The 16300-nt window shown below is 47.5% G+C and overlaps 1 protein-coding gene across 1 annotated transcript in view; it reads right to left on the bottom strand.

Moving 5' to 3' along the window:
* The window catches only part of SNRNP200 (small nuclear ribonucleoprotein U5 subunit 200), a 55076-nt gene that overhangs the window by 14993 nt on the left and 23783 nt on the right, over nt 1-16300 (bottom strand). Inside the window, exons 16-27 of the mRNA XM_063139365.1 lie at nt 15448-15571; nt 14197-14346; nt 13594-13704; nt 11581-11712; nt 10862-11050; nt 9469-9666; nt 9100-9252; nt 8334-8414; nt 5901-5984; nt 4702-4808; nt 3227-3345; nt 2577-2731 (exon numbers count right to left, since the gene is read on the bottom strand). Of these exons, the coding sequence (XP_062995435.1) occupies nt 2577-2731; nt 3227-3345; nt 4702-4808; nt 5901-5984; nt 8334-8414; nt 9100-9252; nt 9469-9666; nt 10862-11050; nt 11581-11712; nt 13594-13704; nt 14197-14346; nt 15448-15571 (1603 nt within the window). The remainder of the gene's footprint in view (nt 1-2576; nt 2732-3226; nt 3346-4701; nt 4809-5900; nt 5985-8333; nt 8415-9099; nt 9253-9468; nt 9667-10861; nt 11051-11580; nt 11713-13593; nt 13705-14196; nt 14347-15447; nt 15572-16300) is intronic.

Genomic DNA, 16300 nt, shown 5'->3' on the forward strand with positions numbered 1-16300 from the left:
GGAGAGAGCGAGGAGATCCGCTGGACGGTTACTGAAGGAGCACAATCGAGAGCTTCTGTTTCTCAAACTCCATCTGCTGCCATTCATTCATTCACTCATTCATTTATTCAAGTATTTTTTATCTTGCTCTTCATCCAAAGAGACTGGGTTCTGGCTGGGTTCACACAACATGCTAACCCACCATGTGTTATTGTGTTGTCTGAACGCAGTGCGTTTTCTGCAGGGTGGCTGGTTAACCATGCAGCGTGGTTCATTATTCTCAAACAAGCCACCATGAGAACCCATGGCTTGCTGCTGGGTTGTCCAGGGTGTTTAACAAGCCACACTGCACGGTTAACGAGCAACCCTGCAGAGAACGCACTGCATTCAGCCAACTCGATAACCAATCATGTGGAAAAAGTGCTGCATTCAGACAACACAATAACCCAGGGTTCCACAACAACCCACACTGCTGAGTGAACCCAGCCCTAGAGTGGCTTATATATAATGAGTAAGTCAAGACTGTCCCTGCCCACAGGCGTAAAATCTAAAAGGATATAACACACAAGGAAAAAGGGGTGGGAGAGAAGAGGAAAATATTACATAGACTTTCCACAGGGCTGGTGGGATGGTCTTGCTTCCCCCTCTCATCTCTCTCAGTACAGCCTGCTGGTGGTGACAAGGGAGGGAGGAGCAACCTTCATGGGGGGAGCTCTTTCCGCAGGGCTAGAAACTACCCAAACCAGTAACCTACTACATCACGCCAGTCCAGACCCGATACAAAGTGCTGTTATTAACATTCAAAGCCCTAACCGGCTTGGGGCCAGGCTATCTGAAGGAACGCCTCCTCCTGTATGTTCCTGCCCAGACCCTAAGGTCATCCTCAGGAGACCTTCTCCGCAACCCCCTGCCAAAGGAAGTGAGGCAGGTGGCTACCAGGAGCAGGGCCTTCTCTGCTGTGGCACCCTGGCTGTGGAATGAGCTCCCTGGCACCTATGTTATATTCTTTTCGACTCCTTTTTTTTTTAATTTATTGCATTTCTATATCGCCCCATAGCTGAAGCTCTCAAAACAAAACAACAGTATAAAACCATAATATAAAATACAATATAAAAGCACAACCAGATTAAAAACAGCAGCAATGCAAAAATACAAATTTAAAACAGCAAAGTTAGAATTAATTTACAAACTGTTAAAATACTGGGAGAATAAAAACAGTTTATCATCTTGGTTTCTTAACTTTGCTGTTTTAAACCTGTATTCTAAATCTGTATGAATCTCTGCATTGCAGCTCTGTTTTATCCTGGTTGTGCTTTTATATTGTATTTTTATACTGTTGTTTATTTTATACTTTGAATTGTCTTCATGGTTTTAGTTTTTGTGAACTGCCCAGACAGTCCCACCTTCTTCACAGGCCCGCTTGGTGGGAACATGGGAGAAGAGGGCCTTCTCGGTGGCTGCTCCGGTGCTCTGGAACTCTCTTCCCCGGGGAAGCTAGGCTGGCTCCCTCCTTGATGGGCTTTCGGAAGCAGGCTAAAAGTTTTTTGTTCAAGCAGGACTTTGGAGGATAATCCGGCCCTCCATCTATGTTAATGTCTTATAATTTTGTTGTGTATTTTAAACTATGTTTTCCCCACCCCCAATGTATGTTTTAAACTTTGTAAGGCCGCCTTGAGGCCCAGCATTGGGCAAAAGTTGAGATACAAATAATAATAATAATAATAATAATAATAATAATAATAATAATAATTATAATAATGGCTGTTATGGAAATGCAACCAACCCATATCACCTCACCCCCAAACTCCACAACATTACCGGCGATTATAATGCACGGGTGTGTGTGTGTGTGTGTGTGCCACGACACAGGCTCTGAACACCAGACCCGGCCAAGGCTACTCCCTGCTCAAGCCAAGCACCACAGCTTGATATGCCTGAGGCAAGGGATAAAGCCCACCTTCCTCCAAACTATGTGGAGAAAGGGGTTTAAATGGAGAAGGATTTTACTATATATAAAATAAAACACTGAGAGTTATATGTGCTGAGGAGAATTATTGTCAGAGTGGGTGCTAAATGAGTAAACTTTAGATGATAAATGCCAAACAGACACGTGGGATGTTTGTGGTAGTTTAAAAACAAAACAATCAAAATTTATTTTCAAAAGTACACAAGCTTTGTTTCAAATAAACCATTTAAAACCCTTTTTGAAACCTGTCATACAATCCTTTCACTCACTCACATACACGCTTTCCTTTTTCTCACACAATCACTCTTGAACTTTCTTTATTATCTGTATTGATTGATATACATCAACTACGTGCACGCCACACTCCAAAGACACCACTCTCTACCCTGAACCTCGAATTTCCCAGAACTTAAGTACTCTAAACACAGAGAGCACTAAAGACTCTACGAGTACCCCAAAAGTCCCACTCCATCCCCTCAGTCCTTCCCTTATATATCACTCCTCCCCCTCCCCAGACATTCTAACTCCGCCCACTCAGGCCAACATTCTAAACTCACCACAGACTTACCAATACACAGACATGCATTAGGGAACTGACTTGTGGGGTGTAACGCCACAGGGGGTCCCGTACCTTTTCATCCCATTGGAAATCGGGGGTAATGGTCAGCTCGACTTTCAGAGTCGACCTGGTAATAGGCTGCAAATGGACAGACAGCTCCAGTTTGGGGAACAAGTGGACGTATTTGTGAATTGTCTTGCCCATCTTTGGCATCCGGATCAGCTCCCCTGTAAAGGATCAGAATCAGCGAAGAGAAAGGCAGGCATAAGGGGGAGAAAAAAGAAGGAGGCCTGAGGCGGTTCACACCCGTTCTACATCCTCAAGAGGTCATCATCAGGGCTGGGCACCTTCGGCACGTCGTCCGACACAGGATTTGGTTTCGAGACAATCTCGACAAGACAGACTCCGTTGCTTCCCAGCCCTGCTTCTCTTCCTTTCCTTGCACTGTGCCAGCCCAGCTTTCACCGCCCCACTCGGCCACCACTGCTCAGAGTGGACTAAAGGATTGCATGCAGCCACCCACGCTCTGCCTAGCTGCAGCCAGTGCACCTATTCCATAGGAATCCAGGTAGGCGTGCAAGGTCAGGCCAGGAAGGCCCCCCCAGGGGACAGACAGAAGTATGCGGTGCCCCCTTCAGCGTCCGAGTGGCCCAGAGACACAGAGATTCCCCACCCCCACGGACACCCCGCCCCCGCCCACCCACTCACCCACGCCCACTGACCTATTTCGTTGTGATTCAAATCATAGAGCCGCTCAAAGGGGAAGTTCTTCTTCTCGATTTTCTTCACCACCTCTTCGGGCAGCTTCTTGAACTGACGAAGGGGGCACATGGACTGCCACCTGCACGGGCGGAAAAGCATGATCGGGATTGTGCTGTCAGCCACGGCCGGCAGACGGCAAGGGCCTCAGGCAGAGGCTAGGAGGCTTTCGGGAACCTGGTCCCTCTTCCTTCTCCTCTGCCTCAAGTAAGTTGGGGAGGGGAGCGTGGGAGAAGTCCTCTTAATGGTGACTGTTGCCATGCAGGACAGCCTGGAGCCTCACAAGACTCCCCATTTTCACTGCCCAGGAGGTGGAGCAAATGCACTTCATGCTGCCATGACCACAGGCTCGTGGGCCATCAGGCTCCCAGGGCAGGGCTTACCCCCCACACAAGTAATAATAATAATAACCCTTTGGATCGAGGCGGGGAACAACATTAGAACAGGAATCAATACATCTTAAAACATTCTTGATTTTACATTGATCTGGATAGGCCTGCCGGGAAAGGCTAGTCTTTAAAGCTGCCTTAAAATCACACAGAGAGTTAGTTTTACGAATCTCCTCCGGCAGGCCATTCCACAATCTGGGGGCGACAGAAGAAGAGGTCCTCTGGGAAACTGATGTCAGCCTAGTTTTAGCTGACTGAAGTAAGTTCACCCCAGAGGTACAAACAGATAGCGTGGCACTCTGGCTGCAATTGCAACACTGGCTTTTGGGAACAGAATCTATTGGCATCTTTTAATGGTCTGAGAAACTTCCATTTATATTAAAAAGCAAGTTCCTAGCCCTTAAGATGGCAGAGACTGCTCCGCAAAGCCAGCTGTCGACTAAGGCATCAAAAGCTACGAGGTGGGGTGGGAACAGCGTACAGGTCCTCTTTCTTCGACAGCTGCTGCTTTTCTCAAACACGATTTTTCTTCTTCCATCCTGAACAATTCTGCCAGACCACTAAATTGTGCTATCAAAATAAAGGTAACACTGAGGGGGAGAAAGAAGCCAGGCAACTCCGAATTCCAGAATGCAAGAAATGTCGCTGACAAGTGTCCTAATAAACAAGCAGCACCAGGAGAGGTCATTTGGAGGGTATCCATTGCGTCAACCTGTCCTCTCCTGCTTTGAACAAGTAACCCATGACCGAAGGTGTGAGTCAAGGCACATGGGGATACAGCCCACCGAACTCAGCGAGGCCTGCTTTTGGGCAACCCTGCATAGGAACTGGCCTCATGGTAGAGCAGACCCCTTAGATCAGCCTTCCTCAACCTGGGGTGCTCCAGATGTGTTGGACTGCATCTCCCAGAATGCCCCAGCCAGCAGCTGGGGCATTCTGGGAGTTGTAGTCCAACACATCTGGAGCGCCCCAGGTTGAGGAAGGCTGCCTTAGATGCCTTCCCAGATAGAGAGCCTGCAGTAGGCGGACGTTAGGAGCACGGCACGTACATTCGCTTGTCAATCATCTTGCAGAGGTTCAAAGTCTTGTCGGTGAGCTGCGCCCAGCCACGGTTTAGGACAATCTCAAAGATGGCACGCATGAGCCTCCCGGCCGACTGAAAGAGGAACAGAAGATGTCAGCATCAAGCGTAAAGGAAGGAAACGGGGGAGGGGAAAACTGGCGGCAGAGGGCCCTTCTCGTCGGCCCACCTGAGAGAGCAATGAGGCAGCTGATCAAATGTGTCAGGGCCTTCTCTGCAATGGCCCCACGCCTTTGGAACAAGCTGCCATGGGAGGCCCACCTGCCTCCATCATTGCAGGCCTTTAAGAAAGCCTTGAAAACATGTTATTTTACTGTGGCCTTCTCTTGATAAGACTGCTGTTGCTGCTGCTGCTATTGTCACTGTTGCTGCTGTTGGTTTTATTGTTGTTTTTATTGATATTTTGTCGCGTATGTTTTTACAGCTTTTAATATTTTAAATGTTTTTGTGTATTTTGTGGCCTTCGGAGGGCTTCTGCCCTAAAAGGCAGCCAAGAAATGTTTAAAATAAATAAATAAATAAATGATTGCGCACACCATCTCTCAGGGGCTTTTAATTTATTCCTGGCTACATGTAAGCATTTATCCTCCGCTATCACCATGCCCAGTATCCTAAAGCCCTCTGGTTCTGAGACTCTTCTTCCACCCTGCAGATTGTCAGGCTTCAGAGATAATATCTCCTCTCATACCCCCATCCGTACAAGCTGGGGCAATCAAGCAATAGCACCCTTGGGCCACAAAAGGCCCTGCAGCAATGAATGAGCAGGTTTTCAAGGTGCCACAAGACGCTTTGATGGGCTTCCCCCCTCTGGGGAAAAACAGGCAAAGCTGTTGCGAAGCGGTCTTATGCCATGTCAAACTACTGATCCATCTAGTCTCAGGCACCCTAACCTTGACTGGCAGTGTCTTTCCAGGATCGTTCCCAGCCCTGATCCACAAGATAAGCTATACGGGCCCTTTGGAGACAGGGAAGGAAGGCTTCCACTTTTTATCTATGAAAAATGACCGACGTCTTGTTGTGGCTTATAGATGAATAGACTGATTGTGAACTTGGATTTTGCAAAAGAGGTGTAAGATTCAGGTAGGTTTTGTATACATAAGCAAATGAAGGAAAAAGGTGGACACACACCCAGCGCCAGGGCCAAGCTCTCCCCGAACTGCTACTCACCTGAGTGACATACACCATGTCTGCCATGAGAGCAAAGCCTTCCAGCTTTAGCTGAGAGATAAAGGCCTGGAGGAGCACATTGATCTAAGGAGACGGAGAAGGCAAGAGACGTTACTTTCCCCCAAAGAGCAAAGTCCTCCTCTCTGGATTGGCAGGTAGTGAAATAAATGTACTTGCGTAAATAAGGATTTATTTCCCAGCCTTCTAGTTCTTAGTGTTTGCACTCACGTGTTTGCACTCAGGGTGGCTTACAGCAATGCCAAAAAAGCCAGAGGCAAAGGGGTGGAACCAAGGATATAGTTTATCCTAAAATCCAACGCATTTCGGATCCTAAGGGTCCTTTCCTCAGGGTAATTTGATAAACGCAAGATATAACTTCTATTTCATACCCCTTCTATTTTGGCATCCCTACTGGGGTTCTCCGTTTTTGGCCTTGGCTTACAGCAATGACATTATTTATTAATTTATTACATTTTTATACCGCCCAATAGCCGAAGCTCTCTGGGCGGTTCACAAAAATTAAAACCGTAATAAAACAACCATAATAAAACAACATAATAAAAATAAAAATATTAGTATTTTTTAAGCCACCACCACCTTAATCGTTACAAATGCCAGTTGAATATCAAAGAGTGTGACCAAAAGCAGTCATACGATAGCAAAATTACAGACACAGTAAGGCCAAGAAAGGACAGTATAGTACAGACAGAGATATCACATCAACCAACGCAAAATGTTATAAATAAATAAATAGACAGTTGCCAGGAATGGAGGTGCAATGCCAGGATCAGGGGTCTGGAAACAAAGCCCTATGACGAGAGACTGAAAGAACTGGGCATGTTTAGCCTGGGGAAGAGAAGATTGAGGGGAGACATGATAGCACTCTTCAAATACTTAAAAGGTTGCCACACAGAGGAGGGCCAGGATCTCTTCTCAATCCTCCCAGAGTGCAGGACACGGAATAAGGGGCACAAGTTAAAGGAAGTCAGATTCCAGCTAGACATCAGGAAAAACTTCCTGATTGTTAGAGCAGTACAACAATGGAACCAGTTACCTAGGGAGGTTGTGGGCTCTCCCACACGAGAGGCCTTCAAGAGGCAGCTGGACAACCATCTGTCGGGGATGCTTTAGGGTGGATTCCTGCATTGAGCAGGGGGTTGGACTCGATGGCCTTAGAGGCCCCTTCCAACTCTGCTGTTCTATGATTCTATGAACACTTGCACACAACCAGTGCATTGGAACTGTTGTACCTACAACTCAGAACGCACACAGCTTATGCCACCGTAGGGTTTTGGATTTGCTCATTATAAAAAACTCTTTATTCCATAAATATTACAGAGAACAGCAAACAGGCAGTGAAGAGCCTCTGTGCCAGAGGTGGGGAATGTGTGCCACCGCTGCTGCTGCTCCAGATGTTGCCGTTCAACACCTCCCATCATCCCTCACCGCTGGGACTAAAGGCTGTTGCAATCCCGCAACATCTGGAGAGCCACACATTCTCACCCCTGCTCTGCACAAAAAGGAAAAGGACCTCACTGGTAAATGGTGGCAAATGGGCTGTGCCCCTTCACTGCTTTGAATACTTCCTGCTACTCAGTTCCCTGCAAGTAGAAAAGAAGCACATCAGGGAGAGCTGAGCTAGAAACATCCCCTACGATGTGCCAGGGTGGAGTGTTTGGCTTGTGTGTGGCTTTTAAACTTCCAAGTAGTCTTTGATGCAGGAGAATATTCAAAATGAGAACCCTCAACCTGCAGCCTGAAGTGGGACAGACAGGACGTTGCAAAATGAGAATTTTGCATCTCTCCCCCCACCAAAAAAGATTCCAAATCTGTCCCATGCACCCAAATTCAGTAGACAGCACGGGTTCGTCCCAGCACACCAAGTGTTGACATTTCAAGCAGCTGTTGCCAGATTCCCAGTCATTTCCAGCCAAAGGCGGCTTTCGTCAGTCAGAAACCAAGACTTCTTATTTCCCAGAAGGGCAGCCACTCAATCACTCCCTTGGGTAAAATAGTCCCTGCAGAATATTTTACACCCCATCTCACTCATATTTTGGGCCTGTGCAGACAACATGTCAGGAACCGTGGTTAGTGAAACTGTGGTTCTCAGGAGTTAGCACTAACCACAAGCCATTCTGTCGCACACAACATGTTAAGCCATAGTTAGAGCCACTAACCTTGCTGCAGACAGTCTGAGACTGGAGTTAGAAAGTGACCAGGGTTCAGCACAACGCATTGCACAAGACACCTTAAGCCCTACTGCTTAACTACAAGCCTTCACCAGCAGGGGTTTAAGGTGTGTTCTCAACAGGCCCACTGATGCTCTCCAAGCGCAGGGGGTGTCGTACGCAGGGGAGCATTCGCACTCTCAAGGCTGTGCAGAACCAGCACTGCCACGGAAATAAGCTCCCTCCGAGAAGCAGCCGGGCTCACCTTAGCGCTAGGCTCTTCAATGCTCTCTTTCACTGGGATTGGGACCCGCTCAAGCAGCTTCTGCAGTTCCAGTTTCTCCTCCTGCAAGCAAACAAAAACGAGTGATTAGGAAAGGAACGAAAGAGATGCATCACTCAATCTGGCCCACAACAGCCCAATCAGATGCAGGTGGAATCCTGCACTGATCAGGGGGTTGGACTCGATGGCCTTGTAGGCCCCTTCCAACTCTGCTATTCTATGATCTTCTTAAGCCGAGTTAGAAGAAGGAAAAGGGGAGGGTGCAGCTCAGTCACTACAGAAGGGCTACCCTGGAAAGAGTTCAAAGATTGCAGCTAGTTTGCAGAAAAACTCGAGGAACATCCAGGATGCCAGTTTCTTAGAGATGAACAGGCCCATTCTTATTAAGTGAGCTAAACAACAATACTGTTAACCCTGAAGTTTGCAATTTAAAACACCGTAGAACCCATGACATGTGTGTGGGGTGGAGAGAGAGAACCACAAGCATTGTTCCCTGGTTAACAGAGCGCTGCCAGTTCACAGTCCTCTTATTTGTGTGTACACTCATATACACTACGGATCTCCCCCCCCCCCCCCCGCCGCCCCCCAGTCCAATAAAAGCCAAGATCCAGGGAAAGCTCTCAGGCCCCGCAAACGTATTTGGGGCCACATACTGCCCAACTGAAGACTAAACGAAATGACAGCAAGCGCAAAATCAACAAGAGGAACAGCGCCCCGCCCCGCCCCAAGCAGACCTCTGGCTTCATACCTCTCTCACAGTGATGTTCTTGAACTCAGAGGACAGCGAGAAAACTCGGAAGAGCTCGATTTCGCTCAAGGTGGGCTTGAGCAGCTGGTTGTAGGTTTGTATGGTCTCATTCGTGATGTAGTAGTGGCTGGCAATGCGGCCCAGCTCGGTCACCTGGGGGAAAGCAGCAGGATGAAGAGGGGAGAGAAGCCACTTCTGACTCGCAAAACAGAGGCTGGGGGGAGGGAACAGACCAAGCTGGATTACTGCAATGCATTATGGGTGGGAACGTGGCCCCCGGCAGCTCCTCTGAAGTTGAATTCATCCCTGGGGCTGAAAGAGACACAACCTCCCCTGCTGTAAAGGTACGTTGAACACCTCTGCCCTCACCTGGAAGTTCCCCGTCTTCTTGTCATACTTGACTAAATTGTTCTTGTCGAGCATCAGCGCTGCGGTGTGCACCAAATCCAGCCGGCGCTGGTCCAGCAACGGATCTCCTTTCAGGTCGTCATGGGAGATCCCGTACAGGGTCGGGGAACGCAGCATCCGTATGTAGAGGTAAGTGTAGCCAAGCCAGTTGACAGCATCCTGCAGCAGCCAAGAAACTCATGATCAAAACCAGCGGCCTCTAAGCAGCTTGAAGACTGCAAGCGTTAAACCTGGAAGCGATGTCAAAGGAAGCGGCAAAGGCCAGGACCTCATCGCAACAGGTTCGAAAGGCCCCCAAGCACACACGGACACACCCTGGGAAAGTAGGGAATGGGTGAGCCGGCACTTAATGAAATGGAGAAGTGCAGGGAGGGGCACACAGACAACACACATCTATTGACCAGGGGAGCCCCCACCCCACCCCCGGATTCTGCAGTTGACATAAACTAGGCCAAGCCCTCCCCAAGGTGCAATACGAGGCACGTCTCACACACCGTTGAGAATCCAGGCTCCAAAACCTGACTCTATTTATTTATTTATTACATTTCTATACCGCCCAATAGCCGAAGCTCTCTGGGCAGTTCACAAAAATTAAAACCATCATAAAACAACCCACAGGTTAAAAGCACAAATACAAAATACAGTATGAAAAGCACAACCAGGATAAAAACCACGCAGCAAAATTGATATAAAATTAAAATACAGAGTTAAAACAGTAAAATTTAAATTTAAGTTAAAATTAAGTGTTAAAATACTGAGAGAATAAAAAGGTCTTCAGCTGGCGATGAAAAGAGGACAGTGTAGGCGCCAGGCGGACCTCTCTGGGGAGCTCATTCCACAGCTGGGGTGCCACAGCGGAGAAAGCTCTAGAACTATATATGGGCAACTGAGCACATTTTGCTTTACACAAACACACAGAAACGCTCTCAGGGCAAAGCGACTTCTATGCCAAGAAGAGTGGGGGGAGTTGACCTCCGTCAATCGTGCTCGGCCAGTTAATCCGCAAACAGTCAAGGAGGCGGTCATGAGACTACCCAGGGCATCGCGACAACACCTCCCAAGGTTTTAGTAAGAGCTACAAAGATAAAATAAAGCCAGTATTTTGTATACTGAACTCCGCACTTCGAGCCAAGCGTTGCTGTTGCGGAAGGCCTGCTGCCCTGGTCAGATGTGGTCTCTTGCGAACAGACATCCCAGCACAGCACTCCTCTCCCTCCTTGATCTCTTAGACTGCACACAGCCCCAGGGATCAGCGTAAGCAGTCAGCACTAAGTGTTTCTCGGATGAGGCACAAGGCCCAGGACAGTCCCCGTTCGCAACGGGGAGCACTCCTCTTCCTCCTCCTCCTCCTCACCTTTGCATTCTGGACGTTGCCCAACACGACCTCCGCGTTCAGCATGTCTGGGAGCTTGGCCACCATCTGGCTCTCGATGGGAAGCTGCTGGTTGAGCAGCGAGAGGTAATACTGCAGCTCTCCATGGGACGTGATGAGGATCCCCTCGCCCTTGGTGTCGTACTGAGGCCTCCCAGCACGGCCCAGCATCTGGAAAAGCCCAACGGTCAGGGTGTAAAAGCGAGGCACGGAGCAGGGTCTTCAGCAGAGCTAGCGACCAAGCCTCTTGGCAAGATCTCTGCAAGGCCCCAGAGAGAGGAAAAGGACCTTCTGGTCCACGGAAGTTCCTGATCTGGCCTTATGGAGGGTCGGGCATCATCCTTACTGGTTCCCCAAGACTCTCCCTCTCTGGGCCTGGAGGCCTGGATAGAGGAATCGCCCCCTGACCTCCAGTCTGTGACTGGAACACGAGCACTACAAGAAGGTGGCACCTGCCTTTGCCAGGCCTTGCAGGTGTTGGTGAAAAGGAGAAAAGGACTGGAAAAAGACCAGTGGGTGAGGCTCAGTCATGTCACAGGAGGGCCGAAGCCCCTCGACAACGCCAGGCCTGGCAGTTTGGTCCATCTCCCGGATGAAAAGAACTCGCCCGCCCCTGGCCTTGGGTAAAGAAACAAGCACAGGGAGAACCTGCTCTTCATCCTCAAACCCCTTAAGGAGCGTCTGTGACAGATGCGATTTACCTGCAAGATGTCGAGCGCTCCCAGCTCAGTCCAGCGGCCTTTCTCCGGGCTGTACACCTGCGTCCCTTTGATGATGACTGTGTGAGCGGGGAGGTTTACACCCCAGGCCAAGGTTGCTGTGGAAACCAGAACCTATAAGGGAAGCATATCAAAGTGCTGAAGGGATCGTCTTTTCACTCCCAAAGGAACTGATAAACATTCTTATGATGCACAGGATAAAGAATAAAGAAATGGAACTAAGGCTGTCATTCTGTTAAAGGAATTGATTATAATTATACACGTTTTAATATCAGTTACACCTACATATGTTTGCATATGAAGTAAAAAACAGCCAGCTTTTGGATTATGAACACACCTGTTGCAATGATTACCACGCTGCATGAGAGGCTAACTAGAAGTGTAAAGTTACTGGAAATCTGAAGTCTTTAAAAGGTTTTTAGGGGGGAGAATTGAATTTTGAGAAACTTATATGCAATACTTTATCAAACTGAAACTTGCTTTACTATTCTGAGGATCAGATGCATTATGCATAAAATTTGGATCTGAGATTTAGAACAATGTGAATTAGTTAATATTGTTTTTTAAAAAATTGATTAGAAAGTAATTAATTCATTATTCTGGAAGTAAGTATTTCATAAGAATTCCCCCCACCCATTTCAAACTTTGGTTGGGAGGAGAGAATTAAAAATAAATAAATTTCCAGGCCTGGAATAAGAGAAAGTCTAAGATATCAGTAGAGGAGTAAGAAGTTCAGGGTTAGAGGCAGGGAGGCAAAATGTGAGAGGTACCTCCCAGCCAAATGCATGGCCCAAGTCTTTCTTGCAAAATAAATGGGCTCCAAGTGGATGCAGAGGAGAGCCCCCCAAAGTCTGGGCCACTGGACAGCAACAGGGAGAGAGAAAGGTTTGCTCAAGACACAGATCTTCAGGAGGGACTTGAAGGAGGGGAGTAGAGGAGGCAGCAGAGGACAGAATGCATGGAAATATGAGAGAGAGAGAGAGAGAGAGAGAGAGAGAGAGAGAGAGAGAGAGAGAGAGAGAGAGAGAACGAACAAATAGCACCACCAAGAGATGTGGTGCAATAGTTAGAGCAGGCACTGGTCCCCACTCAGCCTTGGAAGCTCACTGGGTGACTTTGGGCCAGTCACAGACACTAAGCCCAACCCACCTCACAGGGTGGTTGTTGTGAGGATAAAAGTGAAAAGAGGGGGCTTATATATGCCACTTTGGGTCCCTTGGAGGGAAAGCGGCGGGATATAAATGTAATAAATAAATAAATAAAATGTGGGGAGTGAGAAGGGACACAAGCAAGAAGTCAAGGGCTATACCCCACAGGCTGAAATTCTCCCTAAGCTAAGCTTTGAGCCTAGTGCCAATCCTATCCTCTTCCTCTGAAGAAGGAGCCAGACTGAGTAGTCTGAGGTACCCCTCCCATCATGTCGTCATCACTGGAAATTGACCCTTCGTCCCAATTCCAAAGCAACTGATTTTCCCAACTGACATTCCTGCAGTTGAATGGAGAATTGCGCTCCCAAATGTTTGGCTGAAGCCATAAAGAAGTGCTAACAGAGAAAGACGAGCAGACCATTGGCAACACTGACCACTATCAAATTAAGCTAAGAGCAAGTTAACACATGGCCTCAGAATTGCTGAAGCCTCGAGAGTAGCTAGAAAACATCCTTTTTTCTCTCACTGGATTTTAGTTTACTCATCTAGTATACCAGTGTACATAGAAACAAAGGCTGACACAGGAAACCTTTGCTCTTCCTTTGTGAGAGCCAGTGTGGTGTAGTGGCTAAAGTGCTGGACTGGGAGTTGAGAGATCAGGGTTCTAATCCCCACTTGGCCATGGAAAACCACAGGTGACTTTGGGCCAGGTACAGACTCTCAGCCCAGCGTACCTCACAGGGTGGTTGTTGTGAGGATAAAATGGAGAGGAGGAGGAGGATTATGTATGCCGCTTTGGGTTCCAGGCTATAAATGCAATAATAAATAAAATAAATAAATAAAATACCTGAATATGCTTGTCTGCAAACAAGTCTTCCACCAACGTCCGGTCCACCCTTGTCATGCCAGCGTGGTGGATGGCAAAGCCATAGGGCAGCAGGTCTTTAAGCTCCAAATTCTGCAAAGGGGAAAGCAAGAATGCCATCAAAACGTTAAAAGAAGCATTCTACCTGATTTACTGCAGTTCAATGAAGAAAGGAGTGAAAACAGGGGGGGGGGGTGCGGGGAGAAGAGCAGAAATGCTTGCTAGTTTAGTTGCAAGCATTTAAAATCTGATGAAGCCCCACTCTGGATTCCATTCTATGAGAAGTCTAGGTTAACTTCCACTAGGAGCAGGGCCTTCTCTATAGCAGCTCCAAGACTGTGAATTCTTTACCAAGATTTCCCCCAAAAGGTCAAAAACCCAAACTAAACAAACTGCTGTGCTTTCTGGACCTTGTATGTATTTCATTACTGTGCTGCTTTGCAAGAATTTTTTTGTTTTCGTTTTTATGATTTGGTTTATTCAGATGGTATTATTTTATGGATGTTTGATAGTTTGTGAACCACGTTTAAAATTAGTAAGAAAAGGGGCACAGAAGTGTTTTTAAGTAAATAAATACATACATACCTTGCACTGCTCAGCTTCTGTCCTCAAGACCTCCGTGGAGGCAGATCCTTCACGCAAGAAGAGGCCCAGTGTGTCTTTCTCCAGACACATGTCTCTGATGGCTCGGGCAGTTTTCCCAGTCTCCTTCCTGGAATGGACGAACACCAGCACCTAGCGTTCAGACAGCAGGAAACAAAGTTATTAACCAGGTCCCACGATGGTTGTACAGTGGGAAAGCAGGGCTGGAGGGGGATCCGTGGAGGGTATGGAGCGATTTGGAAGAGCAAAGAGACGCTGAAAAGGGCAGCATATTGATAAGTGAAAGAGCACTAGCATCCCCAGGAAACCAGCTCACCCGTGCCCGAAGCAAAGAGAAACAATATTTGCAGGATGGAGTCTCCTCTATACTAAAGTTCTGCACAAAGAAAAGACAAATTCTGGGATGTGTATAGGTATATTGGTGGCATCTCACTCGAAATCCTCTGTTGATTTCACCCAGTGGCTTCATATTGAATTTTTTAAAAAGATGGACTTTGCAGTACTCCACAGCACAAGTGTCACAGAGTCCTGCAGAAATCCGTCAGTGCCAAAACTGACCCTGCAGACAGCAGCAAAGCCACAGTATTGCTGTGCTTCCAGCAACCACCCTGTAGAGCCAATCCAGCAAGATTCCTTGGTCAACGGGATCAAAAACCACTGAGAGATTATTACATTATAATTATTACATTATTAGAATGTAAGCCTATGCGGCAGAGTCTTGCTATTTACTGTTTTACTCTGTACAGCACCATGTACATTGATGGTGCTATATAAATAAATAAATAAATAAATAAATAATAATAAAGATCAAGGAGGATCAATAGGGACAGCCTCCCTGCCCCCCTCTCCAATGGCCTGGTCTTCCTGTTTGAGTCCTCGGGCTCAGTTGAAGCAGCTGCCGACCGTGACGGAGCCAGGTAATGGGGGAGGAGGGCCTTACCTGGCGGCGGTCCGATTCAGATCCGGAGCTCCGCAGCGGAGCAGAGCAGACCATAGGCGGATCGACGCGGGGTGGAGCAGACCCGATCCGAAAGTTGTGGATCGAGTGCAGAGCGGATCAGGTGTGTGTGTGTGTGTTCTGTGCACAGCCCTATTTCCAAGCATGCAGGCATAAACATGTCCTTACCTGTTCTGAAATTGCATTTCCAGAAGAAATACATCTGTTTGCAATCGTCCCAATACAAAGACGACTAGATAGAGACAGAAATTAAGGGAACCCTAAACCAATCCTACCTGGTTCTTTCCAGCATGCTCCATGATTTTCTCATACACAATCTCGTTCATGATCTGGAAGCGCTTGATGGCTTTCTTCTCAGTGATTCCCACGTAAGTCTGTTCCAGGGGCACCGGACGAAAGCTGCAAGAAGGGCCGGGGGGGGCGTTGTTGAAGAGACCGGAAGAAGACCAGCAGTGCCTCACACATCGAAAGAGAACTACAAGAGGCATTTAAAGCCTACGGATGCTATGCAGGCCCCCTTCTTTGTGACAGAAACACAGTAGAGAAGGCCAGTTGTTAATCGAGGCACACAACTCTGCTGCTTATCACAGGCCTCGTTTTATAAAGGGACACATTTCTATCCCTTGAGGCTGTAGAAGAAATGCAGAAGATCTGCAAGCTGAACCCGAGAGAGGATTCAGTAGCCACAGAAGCTCTTTCAACCCTGCCGGGTCTTTTGTGTGTTCGCCCCTGTTGCTTCCCACATTAAGGCATATCCATAGACTTCAAACATGTGCGCATAACACGTAGTTATAACAAGTGTGGATTAGCTGTGGATTCCAGGCATGTGTAAACAAACTAACATTTGCCACTGCCTAACGCATGAAACATTCCGCCCACGCGCCTACTGTCAATATTGTTCTCAATTGCCATTAAATGAATTCTTATTTATTACGGTCGCAGACCAGCAAAATCAATATAAAATATATGAAGGATAGATAAAAAGTGACATAAAAACAACATACAGCTTCGTAAAGCTCCTTCTCTCAGGAGGATTGCAACGTTGTTGTTTTTAATTTACACTGAGGTCATAAGAACCTCCCCTTTCAGTAATATGGGAGGACACATCCCTCAAACAGATTAATACCG

This window comes from Elgaria multicarinata, chromosome 12, assembly GCF_023053635.1.
Source record: "Elgaria multicarinata webbii isolate HBS135686 ecotype San Diego chromosome 12, rElgMul1.1.pri, whole genome shotgun sequence".
Classification (NCBI taxonomy): domain Eukaryota; kingdom Metazoa; phylum Chordata; class Lepidosauria; order Squamata; family Anguidae; genus Elgaria; species Elgaria multicarinata.